The 21,225-nt window shown below is 37.5% G+C and overlaps 1 protein-coding gene across 3 annotated transcripts in view; it reads right to left on the bottom strand.

Annotated features, from left to right (window-relative positions):
* The window catches only part of SHC3 (SHC adaptor protein 3), a 55,192-nt gene that overhangs the window by 16,231 nt on the left and 17,736 nt on the right, over positions 1–21,225 (bottom strand). For all 3 annotated transcript variants that reach the window (XM_048932168.1, XM_048932169.1, XM_048932167.1), the window contains 3 exons: positions 16,350–16,420; positions 3,209–3,272; positions 1,081–1,200 (listed from right to left, as the gene is read on the bottom strand). In XM_048932168.1, the coding sequence (XP_048788125.1) occupies positions 1,081–1,200; positions 3,209–3,272; positions 16,350–16,420 (255 nt within the window). The remainder of the gene's footprint in view (positions 1–1,080; positions 1,201–3,208; positions 3,273–16,349; positions 16,421–21,225) is intronic.

The following is a 21,225-nucleotide window of genomic DNA, read 5'->3' as shown; positions in this document are numbered from 1 at the left end:
GCATTTCTACTCTGATGTCGGCTGAAAACAAAATCACTTTCAGGGTCTGGCACTTTTTAAATAGATGCAGTATATTATAAATAGGTAAATAGATGTAATATAAATAGATCAAGTTCCTATGCTTCTGACTGTGGGCAACTGGCCTAATGAAAAACATCTCTTTATCTATTGCATAATAAGGCTCCAAAATACTGCAAGCAACCATAACACTGCACTCATAGTCTCAGTGCTCGTTGTAGAAGATTACAATGCTTTTGAAATGGAGGATAAGAATCACTGAAAATATAATCAGTGAAAATATAATAATGAACAGCAGGTTTTTTATCACACAATGTGTATATTCATTTTCTTCTGTAATCCTGATGCTCTTGAAGCCCGCAAAAAAATTTTTTTCCCCTATCTGGGCAGAAAGTTGTGTGCCTTATCACAGTATGAGGCTCCCTGCAAATAGCATAGCAGTGACTACACAAGCCTGACTGCTTTCTCTATACTCTGAGCAAGAATTTTTCTCATCTCATTCATAATTCACAGACCAATGCAGTAATTCTCCAAAGTCTGTAGGGTACCTTCAGCACAGAGAAGAAGAAATGGGCTGCCTGAAAAAGCCTGCCTAGTCTTTTGAAAAGACTGGCATTTCACTGCACTGCAAAATGCCTCCAGCTATATTTTTAGCAGCACTTTAGAAACAGATTGCCCTTCAAGGCTCTAAGACAGAAGAATGAAAAAAAAAAAATCAGGGTTGCACATTCTGTCCTTTAGTCACCTACTCCAGATGCACCTCTCTGAACACTCTGAATGCTTGTAATTGTGCCTAACAAGAACTCCTATAGCCAGTAAACGCCTTTTCAAATTACGGGTCCCTTAAGAGCAAAACCTCAAGCATGGTAAGGAGAAAATCAAATCTGTGTTGAATGCTGCAGCATAATATGACTCCTAATATGATTTATATTCTATTTTCATTCACTTTATTAACAATGTTGAGTAATTACACCTTAAGCCAGTATTTTGGTAGATTACAAATAACCGCACACTAGGCTGTTTGCCAAAAGACTCACAAATTAATATCGTTCTTATACTCACCTGTTTCATATCAGGAGTCATAAGGTTTAAGCTTGCAGTAGAAATATTCAGCATTATGCTCATTCCTGCAAACTGAAGATTGCTCTTTCCCAAGATGCTGGACAGAACTTTGTTCGGTGTCTGTTGGGGGAGGAAAAGCATATTTTTGCTCCATTTACTTGGGTGACCTTTCTTGTAGATAGGGTTATCCCAAACAATAAAACTTCTAAAAAGCTGCTAACCTTTGAAAGATCACTTCATTGGAACAGCTATTTTCCTCTCGAGATATTATCTCATTTATACTACTACTACTAATAGTGATTACAAGTTAGGTAGGTATACCCTGATGCCTGATCAAAGTGTAACCTGAGGGGTTACCTCAGAGCAGTTACATAGGTCACAAACTTCCCACTTCTGGCAGCTCATACAGCTGTCTTGTCTAGGTTGATGCAGCCTGAAAAGCAGGCTGCCCTGCAGAAACAGCAGACCAAGCCATGCACTCACTGCAGATATACAGCTGCACATGCATGTTGGTAATGAGATTATGAAAGCAGAGCTGTGACTGAAGGCAGTGTTCCTCTGCCAATGTATCTGAGATACAGTGCCTGCAAGGCTGGTAAGCTTTGTCTCTACCACACTGGCCAATCTTGTACTCCTTAAAGCTTAAATTCATTGCTAACTTTTTCGTTTCAGTTTGATTGATTAAAAACACACTGACTACTTATTACTTGCATGCAACATCTGTGCTCCATGGGTTTTAATTCATATTGTTACAGAGACAGTATTTTCACAAGAAGCTTTCTAAAACAAGCTCTTCTAACTATTCTTTCTTTTTTAAACCCTTCCCAGCTAATGCCTGATGATCCCCACTTAATGGTGCCACTGTCCTCAAGAAGCCTCCTTAACCAGATCAGTAACCAGTAGAGGCAAAACCATGGAAGTTACACCATGACAACAGATAACTTGTCTTTAACGTTTTGCTGATATTCTGTTGCTGGGCAAAATTTCTTCTCCACCAGTAGATTTATTTTAAGAACAGTACTTCATTTTCACAACTAATAAGTGACACTACTCCTAAACATAGTAATATAGTGTCTCACTAGGCGTGTAAGATTCCTACATTTTGTATGATAGAACACTTACAAAAAAGGCATTTTGCCTTTTTTGGTTTAAAAATCAAGGCTGGAGAACCTAACACTGCCAATGAGATAAATTTCCTGGAGAAGACAAGAATCACAACTTCAATTCTGAGACAATTTCCAATTATGCTGTCACAGATGTGGTTCCATTGCCTTATTTTGGGAACATTACCTATTGCAGAAGCAGAATTCAGTCTCTCTATTCTGTGGGGACTGCAAAGATGGCCAGGCAGTGGCAAGCAGGCAGACCTCACTTTCACCTGCCTGTTCTTCTGCATCCAGAAACACACACAACAGTTACAGTTAATTTCATTCTGCACTCTCTCCCTGAGGCTTAGCATTGAATCCCAACTTTGCTCATGGGCATGTAGAAGAGCGTATGGTGCTGCAGGGGCCAAGCTGAGGCCTCCTCCATTCCTTGTTTGCAGATCCTAATTCGCACTACACATAAGAATCAAAGTATAGTAATCAGTGCGCTAGGCCAATGTTGCTCAGGGAAGAGCATGTGAAACAGGAAATTGCTGGGCACATTCTTTCAATTTCCAGTAACTAGCAATTTCCAAACTCTTTAAATGTCATCAGAAGAGCTATGCTCCTTAAACAGATCTAGTCACTTTCAAAATAATGTATACTTTTGAACTCTTCAGTAGTTTCCAGTATGGATTTTCACAATTCGCTCATGTATTGAATGAAAAGGCATCCCATTTTGTTTGGTTTTAGCCTTTCACCTGCAAATCTACAAAAGAAAACACACACACACAAATGGAGTTTCTACAGTAGGAACAAGCTTCAGTCTGTTTCTGAGATGTACTCCTACTTCAAGATTCCTGTGAAAGAAGATTCTGACAAAGAGAGAGAAGCAGCATACAGTGTGTAAGAAGAGCAAATACTTTAAATACATAATGATCTGCAATTCTCAAAGCTGCTTTAAGTTTCCTGCCTGCTGTGCTGGTCTCCTTGGGGTGAACTAGGAAAAAACAGTCAACTTCACTACAAGAAGGGAAGAATACCTTTCGTTTCTTGGAGGCTCCTTTGGCACCAGGTACAGCTTCACAAACACGACTGATTGCTTCCCTGAAAAGGCAGAAAAAAGGTTTATGGCAAATGAACATGTGGGTTTCTTCATTGTACTTCTGAAATGCACTAGAAAAGACAGAATCTCTGTTCACATGTGAGGACAGTTAGCGAGTCAGTGAGCTCTCCTCATCAGTAACAGACCCACTATTCTGATTTAGACTACTTCAGAGTAAAGCAGAAGGCAACAAGCAGCCCAGCATTAATGCAAGGAAAAATACTTTGAAAACTGCAAAGGATAAAAATATTTCCTCACACTACAAAAAATATCTTTCATCACTTTAAATTACAATATTTATTTTAATACTTTCTTCCACTTCTCATTCCTGTATCTTACTAGGCCACGAGGAATCAGAACACAATACATGCATTTAATTAACATTGCTTTACACCTTTATTTGAATACTTTCCTGTAAAACAAGGGTTAGTAACAATTCTTTATCTCACTACGCACTTCTTCAGACACAGCAAAACCACCTTTTTGGCTTTAGACAATATCAGAAACCTGCAATATTCTTGGTAATACACATGGTGTACAAAGTATGTTTTGACACAATTTGAATTGATAATATATTCAATATGAGCTAAGTAATTTATTCATGATATTTTTGCTATTGTAATCAAAATTAGTGCCCTACACACTTTTCCTCTGTTTTCTTCATTCTTCGCACCATATACAACATTCAGTGAAAGAAAATCACATTGAAAGTGAATTTGAATGAGGAGAGTAACCATGTACTACTAATTTTTTTTCAAATTGTACAGCAACAACAAATCCTTTATTTACTTTCGGTACTTAAAAGATTACAAAAATGGTCAATCATCTGGCTGTTGTTTAAAATGTGCTACTGTGCATATCCAGACATTCCTGTGACAATTATCTACAGTGCTAACTGTACTATTAATAGACCTGCACCACTGACACTGCAATATAGAATTGTTGCATGGAGTCCAGTAAAGCTGATTGCAACTCTTGTTTATTTAAATATAAATTGGGAATAATAGCTCATTGTCTCTAGACCTAAAATCTTGCAAAAAGTGTGTATTTTATGCCAAAAATATATAGAATGAAATGCAATTAACTGTGAAATAAAGAACAGTCAAAATACTCAAAGCATAGAAACACAATCTTGATAAGAATATGTATTATTTTAATTTTGTGCCATATACAGGATGTTTTTTCAACAACACATTAAGTGAATGCCTAGGATCAACAAGAGAGTCTGGAGAGAAACATCATATATGTTTCATCATTCAATACGTAATAGCTGAGCAAATGTCACAGATTTACCTATACGTACTCAGTAATTAATATATAGTTGTGTCTGGGTTGGTTTTACTTAGGGCAGGCCAAAGTTCAAGTAATCTGAAAGAACTGCATGTTTTTTGGGAGGAGGGTAAGGGAGTAACAGGCCTTGCAGCAGGTTTAAAGTCCTGCCACTCTGAAGCAAGATTTCATGAAACAAATAATCAAAAAGCTTTCAGATCCTTTCTTCAGGTCTAGAGGAGAGCTTGTTTTTTCTCCCAGCTACATCTGCTCATCTAATAAAATTGCCTCTCGCTACAAATTCTGCCTTGTCTATGTCCTTATACCATCACAGCTACATTAGCAGCCCATTTCACAGTACAGTGCCCCGTTCCTACATTCAAAACAGCACTTCTTCGAACCCAAATAAATCTTTTAGTTAAAGCAGCTACTAGAAGGTAAAAAAGTTTGTTTAAATAAGCAGCTCTGATAAGTCTTAGAAATAGAGCACACAAGCATCACAAATGCTTATTGCCATGAGATACTCAGACATAGGTTATTTCTGAAAATGTAATGACGAAAATAAATTTTCTTCTTCTCTGTCAGAAAAGATTTTCCTAGTATTACAAAACCAGCAGACATTATTTTATACAGAGGTCTTTATCTTGTCACTGAACTCAACATTGTTGTTTTCCACCTCCTTCTTAAACTGCACTGCACCCTTTGAAGGCAACGTGGCAGGAAGCCCAAGACTCCTGCCAAGGAGAGAGTTGTCCTTCCCCCACTGCAAACTGCTGTCACAGATGCACCACCAGAACTTCATCCTCTTTGTCCCCATCCTTACTGTTATCAGTGGCACAACGGACATAGTAAGATCCCTCATACATTTTGCCTATTACAAAAAGGCTTTGCATTTTAGATTCAGTGTGCTTTAAATTTGTCCATAATTTCCTTTCTCTTCCTATTGCCTCCCTCATTTTCTATCTTTTGCAGCAGTGTGAAGTGAGCAGGAAGAAAAGGAAATTTTCTGGCCTGGCCAAAACTGTTTATAAGTATGCAGTTTTTCTGGCGCAGGGTTGCGGTTTGTAATATTTCTAGTACTGCCTTTTGTATTTGGCATCTCCAAGTTACCAGGCATAAAGCACGTAACTCAACAGATCGATCTGACTCAAGGACCCTTCTTGATCAAAACCATGGCTTGATTGTGCAACAGAAAATGAACCAGCTCTAGAAGGGCTGGGGACAGCAGGACAGCCTTGGTTTCTGTGGCCCTGCTGAGAGAGCACAGAACAGCGGAAAAGCCATGGCACACATCCTCCTATTCAATAACAAAGCACTATAGATTTTCCTGTAACAGTCCTTCCTTTCAGTAAAATACTAGTTTTACTGAACTCAGCGTTCCCAAATGCGGTGAATGCTGGAAGTGGAAGGAAGACCTGAGAAAGGTGACAGCACATTGAGACGCATGTCAGGTAAGCAGGTAATTTGAACTGAAATTTGACAATTTGTATTAAGCCCATTTTTAAAAACACTATGAATACTAAATCTACTCAAACAATTGCAAGATTTGAGTTAATGCTTTTGGTGAAAATACTGGGAACTTCAGGAAAAATTTTATTAAATAAATTGCCATATGCCATTTTAATCACTGGGCAGAGGCTAACACCAGAATTAATCCAGATATCTTCTAAAATTAGTTACTGTGCTATCTGCATGCGGAACCAAATGCTGAGTTCCAAATCTGTCCAAGGGTATTTCCTATTCTGCAGATGGTCATACTGTGGAGTCACTTTCTTGGCACAAAACTTGTTTTGCATTTTGAAAATATTTTCAACATGCAAATATATCCAGTGAAAAATTACAAGTGTGCATTTCCCCAGACTGACATATTCTACCTTGAAATGACTCAGCATCTCTCTCAGAAAAAATAAATGTAGTCCCTCCATTTGCCTTATGACAGCATACGTAATCTAACTTAAAGGGACATTTGAGGCAATTTTAATGCCATCTTTATCTTCTTATCACGTTTCAGAAACTTGCTCTGTTCCATTCATCACTAGCAGAGATATTCAGCTGCTTTTGATGGTATCTCCCAAGACAGTGGTTCTGAACAATGCCCTGGTTTTTACAAAGGCACAGTGAAAACTGTTTGTCCACCCACCTTATCACTTCATTCTGCATGCACACACAGTAAGCTTAGCACTTAGAAAACTGCAGTAACCACTGTAATTTTTAACTTACAGTTTTGTCAAATGTATGTTACCAACAGGTGACACCAAAAAGGCTGCTGAGAATATGGTCATAAGCAATTGAATATTGCTTTGTCTCTGATAATCTTGGTCCAAAATCTGGGGTATCTTTCAAAGAGGAAAGCTCTTGAAATAGTTTACAGCTTTGGGGATATAAAGTAGAGATATAAAAAACCTTGATTCTGAATGCGTACCCACCAAAACCTTTCCTTTTGCACAACTTTCCGTCAGGAATAAGACCAAAAAAAAAAAAAAAAAAAAAAGAGAAGAGAAGAGAAGAAGAAGAAGAAGAAGAAAGAAAAAAGAGAAAAAGATGTACTTGGAGGCTTAAACTGTTAGATAGATAGCTCCAATCCTTTCACCTTTGTGATCTCCAGGCCTTCTTCCATTCAGCCTGGTCTCTTGCTGTTTATTCTGGTAGTTGTCAGGAAGAGGGACAGGATCTGGATAGGGATCAAAATAACCTCCAGACTGAGTCCAGCCAGGTCATTTAGTATAGCATCCTCTCAAAAAAACAGCCTGTAGCAGACATTTCAAAGGAAAGGCATAGTAAGCCTAACAAAAATAAAATTTAAAAAATTGATCTAAAGAATATTTTCCTTTACTCCTAATTGGTTTAACATCTAAAACAGGACTTTGGAAATAAAAAAGGAGTCTTGGAAGATATTATTAGAATATAAACATTCTAACATTGTGCTTTCATGCAATCATGCAATCTCATAAGATTTATGACATTTTACAAATATACAAGATATATCTGCCTAAAAGTTCTACCTGATGTTGATGAACTGTCTGGTATGACAAGACATGTCACATAAAAGGCATAAATTTCTCTGTGTAATCAGACCACTTGGTGCTATTAACAAAATTTGAGAGTATGCTAAGACACTCTGCTATAACTGTAACTGCTTCCTTGAACGTTTAGCTTCAGATTCTTCAGCTTTCCAATTCTCTGAGGGCTTTTTCTCATGAAGGCAAGTGGAGAGGGAGAACTCAATTAATTACTCTCACTCAGGCTTTGCATTGCCATGCATTAGTCAAATGAATCCAAAAAACAGTTAACATTTTTCCCCAGAAGTAACACATCCTAATGAAAGATATAAATATTAGGCATACAAAACCCTTTTTATTCTAGTCTGCTTCCGTGCTACTGACAGCTAAACAAGCAAATGTAAGTTATTCCCTGACATATTCAGCAGCTTCAGCCATCACTGCCTCACTTAATGACCTGTTGTCTGAATTATGAGGATGACTCCATCCACCTCCAGGAGTACTGCTTCCTGGTAAAGCGGCAGTGGCCAGCAACCTTCCTTCCCAGGGCTTTGGCCCCAAGGTAAGTGTGCCCATGGAAAGCAGACCATTGCTGTTCCCAGCTCTGCCCTGTGGAGCCACGTACCCAGGATGCTGTGCTCTGTGTTTTCATGTAAACTAGTCCTTCCCTACTGCCCCACACCCAGAGTCCACACAGCAAAAAGCAGGGGCAGACGACATGCACCTTCTACACCAGAGGGCTTGATATCAAGAAAGCTGGGCTCAGAACTCTCTGAAGATGATATGTGGTACATATAGTCATCCAAAATCTGAGAAGAAAACTCTGTAACTCCTATGTGGTGTTAGAAAGTGGCATTCCTTTGGCATTCCTCACGAAGCACGTCGAGCAGCTTGACAAGAAAGCCTACGCTCTCAGAGTTCAGGTTCTATATTTAAACAGTTAAGATATGCAGTACTTTGGCATATATATTCACTACTTTTCAAGAGCACATAGATATATGCTAATGTTCCTTTGGGAATGCTAAGTGGTATTCAGGGTGGTCAAGTGCCCACCTACTTCTTCCCTTTTTTCACCATCAGCTTCATCATGGAAGCCTTTGACTCACTTTCATTAACTTTTCTCCAATTTGGAAGATTTCCACTGCTTATTAGACCACAGTGAACCGCTTTTTAACAACAATGTATGTGGAATCTGAGGAAAACGTCCCAGCATGTTTTGAGGTAAAAGATAAAAGCATTCTATTGTGACTCCAGTACATCTCATAAGGCAAAATCATTGAGGCAGAAAATGAAAATATTCTATTATGTCCCCAGTGCAGAATTATTGAGGAAAAACAATACTGTTCACCCAATAAAGCTGAAATGGAAAGTTTTAGAATTATCATTTGTGGATTCCTTTTGCTAAACTTAGTTTATATTAGTTCTTAAACTAATGTACTAATCCCTATTGCTAGACAAACCAACCTATATCACTATCCATCCTCTGAAAACACAGTGGAAGCATCTTCCTTTCCAGTGTCTTCAGTCATTTTTCACTGATGCTTGTTGATAGTGAATTTCTGAAACAACAAATACGTTTGAAGGAAACACTTCATGAACCAAATTTTATTCATGTGGTTTAGCATTGAATAAACTCAGAAGCATGGATTTGCATTCTTACCCCTTCAAGAGATTGGGATATTGTCATAAATGAGTTAGATTTTCACTCTTAATGAAGATGGGGTCATGCCCCAGATATGTAGAGGAATCTCTTTCAAACCATTCAGCATTGCATAGCTGCAGAGAAGATAAGAGTATGGATTTCGGTTCAGTGCTAGTATGAAATACTTTGCACCCCTGTTCTACTTGTTATTGACACTGCATGCCATTTATTTACTATGCAATGTGTTTTGCACTGCAAAGACAGGCATGGTTTTCTGAAGTGCATGCAGTAATCCAATTGCATTTGCTTAGGTAGCTTACAGTAGGATAAAAAACACATGGCGTTGTAGCCCAGATATTGCTGTACAATAAACAGTGCATGCAACATTATTCTAATTCAATCCAGTGCACAACTACGCTCATGCACATAACAAGCAGTGAAGACTCATTACACTGTAACAGGTTTAACAATAAGCTTACAAATACTAGATGAATTGCAAACTCCTTACCTGATCTTTGCTTTCTAAAAAGCCTGAGGGAACAAATGCTGGGGTCACAAAAGTTCAAGAACACAGTGCACCTTTCTCTGTTGATGGTGACAGATTTCAGATGAATGACTTCTTGACACCTGCACCTGTTAGCTGAGCATTCTTGCCTTTAACTCCTCTTTTTTCCTCCTCTAGTTTTAAAATTAAATGCTTCTGTTCATCTTGTTCCTTAAGAAAGTCATCTTGACCTTACAAGTGTTACAAGAGTTGTCACCTGATTATTAATGATGCACCATGCAGATTCAGATGGCTTTTATTCTTCATTACGTTAAACTACTGACCCTTGGTTTGCACTTCCATTAATTTGCTCAAAAGTACATTACATTCATTATAGAAAAGAACGAATGCAGTACAATTTGTTAGTACACTACTCAAGCATTCCCATAATTAAAGAACCTTAGAACTTCAAATATGCAATGAAAATGGAAAAAATATTTTATAAAATGTACTAAGCTGTTCATTTTTCACAAGATTCAAAGTTAGGATGACCAATATGTGAGCACGTGAGTACCTGGAGTGGCATGAGAGAAATAAGGCTGCATTCTTTGGCTCACTGCCCCCCCTCCACCTTCTCTGGGCCATTGCTAGGAGGGGTGGGTGAGTCAAGCCCTCCCTGTAGTGCCTGTCATTGCCTTTGTTCAGTCTACACCTGCTTACCTAGTTCATAATTAAGTGAATGCTGTTCTGAAACAATTCTAAATAAATATGTTCCACATCAATTCCCCCCTTTTCTATAATCTAGCAGTCTTCGTGTTGTTAGATATCATTCTCTCCTAAGGATTTATGAAAATATACCCCGCTTTCCACCTTTTAGCGTATCTTATGCTGTTCCTACATCTCATAATTTCCACCTGGTTGTTTAGACATACACAAGAAACAACAAACGTATGAATATTCCAAGAAAGAGTAGGACTACACAAGTTATGAAGAGTTGCTTTAGCCAGGCAAAGTTTGGTAACCAACTGGTTAATTTGTTCCACAGAATCCGAATTAAGTACCGTAGTTGTGTACTGAATTTAGATCCTTTTAGATCCTTTTAGATCCTTTTTTCCTATTGTCACAATTTTATTTGCACATTTACGCCTAGCTCCTGCTCCACCCCATAGTGACCAATTGGTGGAGGGAATCCCATACTGAGGGATTTCCATCCCTCCATCGCTTGGCAAGTCTGTACATATCCAACAATCAATGGGGTTTAGGCTAGCCACTACTCCTTTAGTGATGTTTAAATTTGTATTTTCATGCCAGGCTACAGCAAGTCTTACATAATACATGCAACCTATAAAACACATTCTAAACATATTGTCTCTTAACCCTTAGTTTCAGCAGTCCGGCCTTCTTAATAGTCCACTGGGATTGAGATGTTTTCTTAACTTGTGTGTATTGGATCCACAATGCTTGCTCTTTTATCCACACTATATATATGATGTTCTGGAACCCCAAATCTTGGAATTATCTCTTGTAACAATAGTTTTGTTACTTCCTGCACTTTGTTGGTCCTGCAAGAGAAAGCCTCTGGCCAATCTGAAAAGGTGTCTTTTAATACCAGTATATGCTTATACCCCCCTTTTCTTGAGAGTTCAAAGAAATCAATTTGCCATTGTTACCCAGGATAATTTCCCTTCCCTATTTGTCCCAACGGGACCCTGGGGCCTGTTCTAGGATTAAACAAATCTCACACCACTGTGTTACCTGTTTAATGATGGTGTATAAATTCCAAGCCACAATTTGTTGGCTCGGGTATTTATACAGGATCTTGGTTCCCTAGTGACTTTTCCTTTGCTCAGCCATGATTATGGCCCATAACAGGGAGATGGGAACTATTATTTTGTTCTCAACCCTAATCCACCCTCCTTTTCTCACCTGCCCTCCTAAGTCCTTTATCAATTTTTGGTCCTCTCTTGAATATCTTGGTTTACCTTCAATTTGAATTTTACTGTCTGGAACCAAAGCCTGCATTTCTCTTGTCTTCCATTTCTGCCACTCTTTGTTTCTCAGTCAGCTAATGCATTGCCCACTTATTCAGTTGTTTCTCCCCTCCGGTGGGCTTTACAGTACATGATAGCCATCTTCTCAGCTAGTTGTACCACTTCTAGTGCAACTGCTACTGTTCTTCCCAATTTCTTTCTTTCATTTACAATCCCTGTTTCTTTATACTCTCCAAGGCCCCATCAATTAATTTATCCAGGTCCAGTATTTCACTTCCTTTAATCTGCGTATCATTGGGAAATAAAGACGTTCTCACTCTGATTAGCAAAAGACCTTGGCAGGTGTAAATAAGTTTGGCAGACATGGAGGGAGAAAATCAAAAGATTGTAACTATTTATGTCAGACAGTACCTCTTGACATAATCACCAGACATCTAGCTTGTACACCTGGCATGGGTGTGAGCGGATGCTATAAAGGGCAAGCTGACCAGTGGCAAGCCCCACCAAACCTGAGGTGGCTGACAGAGGTGAGTGGCAAGGAACCATGGGTCCATGTGTGACAAAGGAGCAGAAGGCAGATTGCCAAATGATGAAAGACTCCATCAATTACATATGGATCTCACTCTACATCCCAGCCAGAAACAAACATGGGAGACAATCTGCGCAGAAGGAGGTGAGCAACAACACTGAGCTGCATTTCACACAGGAATGGTTCCATGGCAAGCTGGAAGTAGGGAGTAGTGGGCGGCACATTGCTGAGTGGCTCATGACAGAGTACTGCACTGAGATGGGGGTCCCTGTTGGCTCCTTCCTCATCAGGGAGCATGAGACATTTGTTGGGAACTACATTCTGTCCTTCTGGTGTAATGAAAGGGTGCAACCTTGCTGCATCCACTGGAGGCAGTCATAGCCTGAACCAGCCTGAACCAAGGTGTGAGCACATGAGTGCCTGAAGTGGCACAAGACAGATAAGGCTGCATTCTTCAGCTTGCATCCTTTGGCTCCCCCTCTAGCTCCCGTTTTCTAAGCTGTTGCTCAATATCCCTCTCTATAGCACCCATCATTGCCTTTGTTTGCTCTTCACCCCCTTACCTAGTTCATAATTAAGCAAGTGCTATTCTGAAACAATTCTAAAGAATGATTTTCCACAGCAAGGATAAAAATACCTTTTGACAGGCACCACCAAGTTTGTAAAAAATCTCATGATGATGATGAGCATGACAAGTGAAAGTGTTTGCTCACTGCTTTTGCACAAAGATAAATGTATATCTACAAGTTTAACATTTTAATTTACAAAAGATATGTGAAAATGTGGAAAAGAAAAACCAAGTCATAAGTTAGATACAATGGCACTAGATGTTATGGATTGGTAATAACTGTAATTCACCCCACGATTATGACAGGAAAAAGTCCTGATCAGACTGTTGATAGCTTGGCTTCAGTCCTGTTCCTGGTGTTGAAATTACGATTTATGATTTGTCAAAAATAGTCCATGCATTCATATTGACATGTATTCTCTCCTAATGTGTTAACTATAAAGGATGGAATTTTCAAAGACATGAATACATCTTTTCTCATTTTCTTCCTATATAATATGAATGTCTAATCAACTAGTTATGTGGAAATGGTAGCCAGATTTTAAGCAATTGCTAAATGTTCACCAATCATGCAAGTGCCACATGTCAAGCACTAACTCCCTTCATCACAGAGTTATCAGAAAGTGAGACTAATGGTTCCCAAAATGATGCCCAGTATTTACAGAAGGGCCAGTGACTACACAACTCAATCACACAATGACTGAGCCAGTTCTGTTTTTTTTTTTCTATGAATTGGTGCTGCTCATCTTTCCTAGAGGATTGTTCCTGCTCTGAGCCAGCAGAAAGATAACTTGATATATAAAATATGATGTACAAAATAACCAAGAGAGAGAGGGAAAAAAAAAAAAAGCGAATATGGAATTCTGAAAGATTGATGATTGATGTCCTTTGCTGGAGCTCTGCAATACGGAGGAAGTGCAAAGACAAGAAAGCAAGCAGGTGTGGGTAGATGCTTCACCTGAGAGTGTTTTGTATGTGTCAAGCACAATGCACACCAGTTAGGAAAAGGTATATCCAGGTTTCCACACACACCAGATAACCTGGATTATCTTTTCTGAATGACTTTTACGCTGCTTGGCAAATACAGCATGATACCGGAAATTAGATTGGCCCAAAATGGATCAGTTTCTTCTGTGATTGATTTTGCAAAGTCTAGGAAAAAAACAGCATTATATTGAAAAGTTACGATACAAGCTTACATTTATAAAGTAGGTTTGAATTATTAAGTAGTGGGTCAGAAAAGAAACAGAGCTGCTAGGAAGTCTCTTTCTCCAGATACTGAAAAACACACAGAGAATTTCACATCGCCCCTCACACAGAGGACCTTGTAGCGCAGCCGCAGGGAGCTGAGAACATGTGGAGCCCAGTGATGTCCTGCCACAAACAGCTGGATCACAAGTGCAGCCCTTGGCTGGCAGCAGGCCACAGGGAAGGGCCTACTGCTTTGACAAGAGCCAAGGGAATCATTCAGAGCAGTTCATGCAGGCAGAGGTAAACTGAAACAATTATCACTCCCGAATAGACATAGCTTTCAGGTACTTCCACTTTATTTGTAATTAAAGGGTTGTACAGAGTTACAGGTGTCGCTTTGAGAGGGAACTGGTGCTTGTAATATGAGAATATCAGCTATAATAATTCAAAATATACCTTCAAGCCTATGTTATGCTTCTTAGTGCACATGAGCAAGCTAGCTGGCAAATGTGAGTTTTAGTAATTCCTTAGTAGCAATTAGTATTAACTAATTAAAAAAATAGGCTCGTACATGAAATGCTACAGGATTAATCCTGATCAGATTGTTTCCTGCAGGTACTTAAAGCATGACATGAGGATTTCAGGAGCCAGAGTAATTAATGAAGTGCAAGTTAAGGTGCTAGATTCTGATTCCAATTCGAACTAAAGATTCCAACTTCAGAATAAGTTTTAGTTGGGAATAGTATGATCAGAATGATGAATTAGAAAGTTCTTGTTATTTTATGAATCAAAAAGTAGAAAACGCTAAACAATAAGCAAACCATGAAAACAGAGCTTCCTGCTTGAAAAAATATCCTGTGCACTACATGTGGTACAGGGAAGATAAGCCAACAGTATATCCAGCATGTAGTCAAATATGCTATAACATAACAGAAAAAAATGTGATTCAAAGTCTGTTTCACAATGAAAGCCAAAAAGCATTTTGTATTTAAAGAGTTGTAAGACACAATACTTTGTGCAAATGGCACTGGGTTCAGATCAACAGTACAGTTAAGTTTATGCATAAGTATATGCTTAAGTATCAAAAGCAAAGTTGTGCCTATAAGCAAAATAATAAGAAAATTGGAATGCTGTTTCATTGGAGGCATAAAGTGTAAAGAGACTGCACACACACACACACACACACACACACAAAAAAAAAGCTGAACTCCATCCTCAGTTATGAAATATAGAAAAATAACCTACCACAGTAAGTCATCTAAATTCCAAGTGATCATCACAGATGTAGCATAACACTGGAACTGTAAGTCTGCCTGGACATACAAGCATTTTAGAAGTTCACTGTTGCAAATAACACAGAAACGTACACTATGAGTTTAAAACAACACAGTAAGAAAATTCTCAGATGACACCATTGTCTATATTGTCTGAAATTCAGAATTCAACTATTAATCTCTCCTTGTGTTTTTATGTTCCTCATCAAATCAGTGTCTTGACAAGTAAATGATAAATATTTTTAGGGACACACAGGGTCCTATCCAAAGCTGATATATGCGAAGGTAACTCAAAGGCAGTACATACAGACCACAAGAATGGCATCCAAGCCTGAAGTAAGTCATTTTACTCACTTAATGACAGAAATACTTAGGTACCTATAGTATGACCGTGCTTTATGAAAGACTATCAGCAGCTGTGACTATGGTCATTGAAATGTGATCCCAGTTGCTGGAAGATGGCAACACTACAGTTCTCTGCATCAATGACCTCAGCTTTTCAAGTGAAAACATCTTCAAAATACTATTTGCTACTGCTCTCAAAATATATCTTAGAAATGAAATGATTCATGGTCACTTCTTAAGACACTATACTACCTTTAAAACAATACCAGGATAGCTTTCAAAGAAGAATTGTAAAGAGAGTCTAATATAAGCTTGTTGTTTGCTACGTGTTATCTGGAAAAGAACATATCCATTCATTTCTTTTAGCTCCCTTGACTAATTTGGACGAATGCCTTGTAGACTTGTATACAGATTATAAACATAGTTCTCATTCTTGGTAGCCTAAATGTCACGAAAGTACTAGCTAGCTAAGTGCCTTTTGGGGCAGCATAATTTGAAAAACAGACTAAAATTTTCTAAAGCAGTTCCTGGCACATAAAATTAAAAAATTAGAACAAAAAAGAGAAAGAGAAGGAATATATTCCTTAGACTCCACTGGAGCTCTATTAATACTAGGTGTGATGTTTGAGTTTTTGAAAGCAAAAAAAAAAAAAAAAAAAAAAAAAAGCAGATTTAAGGTATCCATAAAATATTTACTATATGTCTTGTCTTGCTATTTTCATATCCCCTCCTCTCTGTGGAAACAATTCATACTTTATTTTAAATATATACTTGTATAAAGTCTTACCTTGTAATTTGTGTTCTAGTATTGAAGTCAAGAGATCTCATTGAACGCAAGACTTCTATACACCCCAAGTACTGCAAGGAAAAAGAAACAGTTGAAAACCATGTAAATATTCTCGATTTATAAGACAAAATACTCACTGAAAGGCATTGCACAATTTGTATTTTTACATTCCATGAATCCTATGTGTCAGGGAGATTTTTGTGATTATGCTCTTGTGTAACACAGACTTATTCCATAAACAATTTCACTTAAGTCTCAAGATTCAACATCTCTCTGTAAGTTTAATCTAATGCCATTAATATATGTTGTTCATAATGTGCTGATTTTTAGCTTTTCACTTTCCATGTTTTATTTTACATACAAAGCTATTCAAATTAAAAATTACATAAAAAGGAAGTGCAGAAAAACAAATTCAACTACTGTTAGTGGGGGAAAACGAGAAAAAAAAATTGTGGCAGGGAATTGAAAACAGCATCAGCAATCCAAAGATTCTTTAATGATTACCTCAGGGACAGGTGGGATTTTCCTTAGTGTTGTAATGGTAACAGTATAAAGATACAGGAAAATCTTAAGAAAATACGTTAGTAACAAATACAGGGAGACAGTTTCAACAGAATTATTCTAGAGAGGAGAGATATGAAGGCTGGCTAATATTTAGGAAAAGACCAGACATTTCTGCCCGGCATCTCTTTGAAAAACAGGGATAAGTTGGAAAATATGTTCAAATATAACAGTAACTGTCATAGGAGTGAGACAACCTCAGAGGAATTCTGAACTTACTTCCAAAAGCAGGGATAATTTGCACATGATAAAGCCTACAGCTACAGCTGCAGATCTCAACAGGTATTTAGTAGAATGGCTTTGTACAAACCAGCTTATAATAGGCATATCCAGTGGCAGCATCACTGCATGTACTGCATGCACTCAGCCATTCACCTGGCTTTTGAAAGTTATGGGAAGCTGGGATGAGTTTTTAGATAATTAACTTGATAACGCTATTCTAGCATAATACCGATTTGCAGTGTAATCAAACCTATTTAGACACAAAACTGGTGCAAAAACCAAGGGAGGTCAGCATTTTGTGTCTATTTAGGACTTTTTCATTCTACTGGAAAAAAAAGATTTTATTTCATTACTAGGATCTTCAGCAGTGCTTTTTCTACAGAAACATATATGTTACAAAATGTTTACAAGCTGAGGAAATTACTTTTTTGTTTTCAGATGTCAATTACTATTTATTAAATGTTATGAAGTTGTTACAACACTAAATAAAACAAACTAGAATATCAAATAACTCATATTCATTAAATTGCTCAAATTTGGATTATAATTGCCTGAAGTTTCTGGGAAGGCTTATTTCAAGATCATTTTATTATTATTATTACTATTCTGCAATATTATCTTAAGTTTTCAAAAAGTTTGTAAAATCCTTGTGGAAAATATCATCTTGATGGAGATCTGGCACCTGGAGCTTTCAAAATAAGGGTCATGTCCTCAGGCTTTTTAGACTATTACCAATCCTGAAACAGTGAAAAAAAGGTAACCTCCTGTATCTCATTGCAAGTAGCTTCTTTTTTTTAAGTAAATTTCTCCCTAAGCACTTAAAGCATCCAAAAAGATTGTCATGTTCTGATGAGAGAAGTTAAGCTATTAATTCTATTTTTAAGTATCTCAGAGGATGATTTGATTTTCTTGAAGATGAAGTTCATTATACATCAGTTGAGATAATCAGCTGAAGTAAGTTAAGCCAACATACAGACATTAGTCATTTTGGTTTAGTTCTGTGATTCTCTTAAAGATAAATATTCCCAAATATTTATTCCATACAGCACTTTTTTTTTTTTTAATTTTAGTATGTTGAAAACTGGTAAAACTATTGAAAAGCATTCCAATGACTGTTCCTTACTGAAATACTTGGTTTTTTCAACATACCCACTTAGGCCGCTTGATACCAAAAGACTCTTGAATTGCACTTGTTCCTTTACATGTTTGTATTTGCCACAAGTTTTTTTAAAGCTCAGAAATTGCAGAAATGTTGAGGACTAAGTCAAACACTTTAGAAGTAAACGCTGAAAGGTAGTTTCACAAGTACATGCAGGCGTGCAAATAAATATACAAACACATATTCACACACGTATTGAAATAAACACACAAGCAATTAGACAAATATCCATAAACAGAAGGCGTGCAGTTAGACTCCTTTTGAGTCATACTACCTGGTCTGCATTAACGAAAGGAGAGACAAAACCAGACTGAAGAAAAGTCAAATGGAAAAATTATCTTGTACTTGCTTTATGTATAGCATGGAGACAGTTGAACACAACATAGTAAGGCTTGCAATTTTCCTGACTGATCAAGGCAAAGATGGCAATTGATTTTCTTAGATAAAAGATGTGAACACTTAATCACCATGGCATGTTTTCAAGTAATGAAATTACTAAAAAAACTCACATTCAAAAGGCCCAAAGGCCAACTACAGGGACATATAACTCACCTACTGCTATGCTTCACTTATTCCCAAAGACCAATACTGTTCTCTAAAAATATCCATTTGAAGTACATCCTGACAAGGATCCACAGAAAGGAGACATACAACCAAGATAGCAAGTAAATAAATTATTCATTTATTTCAACAAATACATATCCTGTTTAAAAAGAAATGCTATCTTTTGTTTTAGGCATTCCACAAAACATTTAAAATATAGTTATAAAGCAGTCTACTTGTAAGAAAGCTCCTATTCACCCAACACTTAATGCACATTCTAACCAATTGGTTACTGTGCATCAAGATAGCATCCCACTAGCATCCTCTCTCTCATGCTCAATAAATAAATACACCAAATGCAGCTCACCTTAAAGTAGGAAAATTTGGGAGCACCAAGCTCTCTCAGACAATGTTCTGCTTTCTGTCTAGTTTCTCATATTTGAATGAGAATATTCCAGCTTGTATACCTTCACTGAGTGGTACTGCACCCTAAGGTGACATCTTTCAGAGGAATGCATGCCTCCCCATTGAGAGGTTTTAGAATCATAACATTCTGCATTCTAACCAGTGCCTTGCAGGACACTGATTTAAATCCAATAGCATGGTATCACATTCTACTGGAATCATGTCTTCTACTGCAGAGTTTCAAACATCTTGGCTAGTCATCATTTTTTCAGGTAAGCATAACACATTCCAGGTTTTTAGTTTATCCCACAGGCAAAGGTTTTTTCCAAATTCCCTGAAGTTTCTCTATCTTCTCTATGACTCACTCAGAAAATTCTTGCTTAACAACTAAAAATTTTTTACAGTACTCAGGGCAAGAAAGGGTACAGAGTTTTTCACCATGTGTCAGAAACAGACAGTTCAACAAATGAGGGTTGAGTGTGTTCATGTGCGTGCAATGAAGAGGAAAGGCAAAAGAGGGAAGTCACCATCAGAGTTATCTTTTTCCCTAGAACATAAAATCTTGCTCAGTTTTTCATAATGAGCTCATTCAAAACACCAATTTACTAGAAGAAATCTTTCACTTTTTTTGTCAGAAGCTAGTAATAGCAACAGCAATAAACATTTTTATAAAAATATGGCAACACTTAGGCACATATAGCACTGCAGTAGTCCAGCCTGGGAACAACAAATGTTTGAATGGCAGGTGTATAGGTGTCACTGTCTAGCAGATTAGTATCTGCCAGAAGGATGGGTAGCATTAAGATACACCTATCATGAACTCTCAGACAAAATAAGGAAACCTGATCCCTGAACCTAAACTATTAGAATATCATTAGTTCACCAAAGCTGCATACTTATTCACAGCAAATTAAAAGTGGTTTCAAATCTGTGTTTCCAGCCACCTGCCATAAATACGAGCGGCTCACAGTGCTGCAGATTGCATCTGCAACACACATAGCCTTGTGCAAGTTATATAAAGGATAACAGGGTTATGTCAGCAGACACACACTTGGCAGTCGGCCATAAATTAGCCAGTGCCTTCAAACACTAGAGTATCTGAAATCTGTTCAAGCATTGCACAAATGCTGATAATAGGCTAGGGACCCAACGAAAAACAGAGGTGATTCTGCATGGTGTATACAGACCTAATTTTTGAAAATAGAAAGCTCTGAAACATTTTGTAAGGTACTCTGTAATAAGTTGGACAATTTGTCACCCTCAGGCTCAGACTACGCATTTACTTGTGAAGTATACAAAAAAGAACACTTTTTTACTTGCCACATCTATTTCTCATGTGTATTTAGAGTAATATCCTGACATTTTCATGACTTTTTTTTTTTTTACTTGTTAGGTGAAGTAATAAAAAAAAAAAGATAATTTACCAGTTAAGAGCTGACTGTTGCTAAATAAGCCCAGCTGATGGCTCCCTATTTCAAAAGGAGAGCTTTTATGTCAATTTCAGACTATTTTGCTTCTATTGCAGCATACATTTATTTCTTCATCAAAACAACCAATTGTTGGTATTTCAGATGCTGTCAATAACAGCCTAATATGTTTGGTAAAAGGACACTAAGAGTTCCAAAATGTTCTACAAGATTTACAACTTACAAGCTTGCCTTCCTTCCTAAGCCCTATCAAGACTGAAATCTGGATGCACACTAACAAGCAGGGTATAATACAAAAATACTGACAGTTTCAAGTTAATAAACTTCTCCACACATAACTGAAAACTCAGTCATAGATTTGTATTGTAAAAACTCAATTGATGCAAGAAAAGAAGAAAATCAAACAAAACCAAAAGCAACCCAGGTCCTAGATAGAGAGTTCAGAGTTAACCACTTTCAAAGTAATTTTTGTCTTTGGCAAAATAATAAGGAGGAATTAACTTGAATCCTTTTGACATCACTTTTTAACACATTCCTAGCTTAACTGAATTTATAATGC

Source organism: Lagopus muta, chromosome Z (genome assembly GCF_023343835.1).
Source record: "Lagopus muta isolate bLagMut1 chromosome Z, bLagMut1 primary, whole genome shotgun sequence".
In the NCBI taxonomy this organism is placed as follows: Eukaryota; Metazoa; Chordata; class Aves; order Galliformes; family Phasianidae; genus Lagopus; species Lagopus muta.
The sequence above is the reverse complement of the archived record's forward strand: the minus strand, read 5'-3'. Positions and strand labels throughout refer to the sequence as shown.